The 3,028-nt window shown below is 34.8% G+C and overlaps 1 protein-coding gene and 1 long non-coding RNA gene across 2 annotated transcripts in view; both read left to right on the top strand.

The window, feature by feature from the left end:
* The window catches only part of LOC116693809 (uncharacterized), a 15,821-nt gene that overhangs the window by 11,142 nt on the left and 1,651 nt on the right, over positions 1-3,028 (top strand). The gene's annotated exons all lie outside the window — the stretch shown is intronic.
* Positions 1-3,028, top strand: part of LOC116693759 (hyaluronidase PH-20) — a 7,774-nt gene that overhangs the window by 4,161 nt on the left and 585 nt on the right. Inside the window, exon 3 of the mRNA XM_032522987.1 lies at positions 1,366-1,455. Coding sequence (XP_032378878.1) covers positions 1,366-1,455 — 90 coding nt within the window. The remainder of the gene's footprint in view (positions 1-1,365; positions 1,456-3,028) is intronic.

The raw sequence follows: 3,028 nt of genomic DNA, 5'->3' as shown, positions 1-3,028 counted from the left end.
AACCAAATTGCCCAAAAATAACATGGATGATTCCATACGTTGTTCAGGTAACATCAATGATTACTTACATTGAATTTTATTGGATGTTTTATTTAATCTTATAGCATTTGAGTTCTTTTTTTAATGGTTTCAAAACAATATCCGGACTAAACTTTGACATACTGTATACCCATTTGTGATCCAGTCAAAATATTTCATAATTTCTGCCTTTTTATCTAAAAACGTACGTATAATTTGATATAAATGAGGTTTGTTGACCATGAATTCCAAGAATAAGTGTAAAGCCTATTATAAAACCAGCTCAGGTATTAAAAAAAGCGCACAAAAGCATGGAAAAAGCGACAAATAAATCAGAAAAAGTGACAAAAACATTGGAAAAGCACAAAAAAAAGTTCATTTTCAATTTTGACCTGGAAGGACAAGTTCATGGTTAACGGGAGGACAACTTAAGGGTTAACTTTATGAGACAAGGCGTTTCTGCTGCATTCATGCGGTGTTGGAATAAATTGACTTTTCCGACTAGGAAAAATCACACTGCTTAACATGGTGAGATAGGGCACGCCTTGACTGAGGTCTGCGCTCTCTGAATGCGTGCCCAGATTTTAGCTAGGCATTCAGGAACTCAACTGTCTGCTTAATCAAACCTGGAAAACAAACATGGCCGCCTTTAACTATCAGAAGTGACTGACAGAAGCTGTGGTTGTGGTTACAAGGAGCAGTTAGCGCTTCTTGTGTTGATTTAAGTAATGTAATGTCATTTAAAGAGTTGTCATTTCGTCAACTTAAAACAAAAACCTGCACATCTACAAACACCGCATCCATGCTCTGCAACATTTTTGTCACTTTTTTGAATAGAAGTAAGTAGATAGGTAGGGTTCCCAATTTCCATCTCAACTACAACAGTCTGCTTTTTAACCTGGGAAAAAGCCACTGAACAAAACAGTTGACTTACACTTTAACCCTCAGGTTGTCCTTGGGTCAAATTGACCCGTTTTCAGTTAATTGTTTTTTTTCTCACAACAAATGGGCCGTTGAAATAAGCGCTGAAAATGTCAACATTAAAAAGATCAAAAAACACCAAAAACATTACAAAAAAGCACCTACAACATTGAAAAAGTGACAAAAATATGGGGGGAAAAATCGATAATAAGTTACCAAAAACTTTTTTTTTTTATGGTTAAGGGGAATACAACACATGGGATATGAATGGCGGTTTAATTATCGGTCAGCAAGTTTCAAGTTCCAGTACTATACATTGGCGTTTATATAAATAACCTAACTGAAACGCATTAAAGCAATCTAAAATGTGATTATTAGGAATGGAAAGTATTAATCTATGTTCCTGTGTGGTTGGTCCTGTTTCAGACCGACCTGGTGAGCACCATAGGAGAGTCTGCAGCTCTGGGAGCTTCAGGGGTCGTGATGTGGGGAGGAACCAAAGACTACAACAACAAGGTAAACACACTGGTTCAACGGGTCTATCTCTTTAAATTGACCTGTCAATATGTTTGCATAAAAACTGGAGGTAGACATTTTTCTTCTCCATGCTTTAGACACACATCATACATGACCACACGGTCAGAGATAGCTCACAGACTTTCTGGGTCTTTCTATTTTTTCAAAATCTCTTCTGTTTTCACAGACAAAGTTTCTGTTTCTGTTGCAGAGCAGCACACATTGTGTGTGTTAACTGATGCGATGAAGCAAAGGGAAGCTGTAAATGAGCAATGGTCACTTACTGCGTGTTTATCACTCTTCACAGGTCTGAAAGGGCGAACACAGCTGACCGAGCTTGACTCGGCAAATACTGAACCTGCCTTTGTTTCCTGTTTTAGGAGGAAGTTTGTTATCTCTAGAGACGTGTGAAAGAACTATTTGGGCTTAATTTGCATTTCTGTTTGTGTGATCTTTATTGTTATTTGATGTTAGCTTCATCTTGTCGTTCTTTTCACAATCCGACTGAATTTATGGTATATATGGTACTTTGTAGTAAATAGGGTAAAGTTGATTTTTTAATTTTGGAAACGCAACTCTAATTTGAACACTCAATTAAATACAAACCTCACATTCAAATGTGACTAAAGTGATTGCAGTTTCTTCTCCGGGTCCATTTTTTTTTTTCACATATTGTCTCTCCTTATGTTAATATTCTCATTTTTATGCAAAACTTTACGCGTAACTAACCTTTTCTTTTAGTCCCAATCAGCGGTCAAAGATCTAATTGTAATTAGAAGAAACAATACCACAGTGTAGAAAATCTGCAAATATTATTACAGCATTCAAAATCGTACTTAAATATAATTACAAAAGAATTAGCATCTACATATACTTAAAGTACCAAGAGTAAAAGTACTCATTATGCAGAAAGACCCATTTCAGAATATTCATTTTATTATTGGATTATTATTATTGATGTATTCAAGTGTTTATTACTTTAATGTTGCAGCTGGTAAAAGTGGAGCTTATTTTGTGAATTTCCTCCAGAAGTTTTAGGTTAATAAATAATAACACATCGTATATTTATGTTTTATCATTAATCTGAATCTGCAAAGTAACAAAAGTTTGAAAATAAATGTAGTGCAGTAAATTGTGCAATATTTCCCTCTGAAATGTAGGAGTTATAAAGTAGCAGAAAATGGAAATACCTGAGTAAAGTACCTCAAGTTTGTTCTTAAGTACAGTGTGGATAAATGTACTTAGTTAATTTGCATCACTGATCCTTACACACTAAATCCTAAATACTCAATCCCTTAGTGTCATTAATGGGCAATGTTTAATAGTCAGGACTTCTGACACAGCAAAGTATATTTTTGCATAATGTGTGTACAAAAATATTTTATATATGTATATAGATGCTCTCAGGACTCTGTACCAGGTACCCCCCCCCCTCTTTTTTTTCTTGCACTACCTGTAATGCATTTTATATTTTTATATTTCGTGTTGACATTGTAAAGTGGTTGCTTCAATCTTGTTACACAGGTACTACACTTGTGTGTAATGACAATAAAGACTTTCTACTTTTTTTTTT

This window comes from Etheostoma spectabile, chromosome 8 (assembly GCF_008692095.1).
Source record: "Etheostoma spectabile isolate EspeVRDwgs_2016 chromosome 8, UIUC_Espe_1.0, whole genome shotgun sequence".
Taxonomy (NCBI): Eukaryota; Metazoa; Chordata; class Actinopteri; order Perciformes; family Percidae; genus Etheostoma; species Etheostoma spectabile.
Note: the sequence above shows the minus strand (reverse complement) of the source record. Positions and strands in the feature narration are given on the sequence as shown.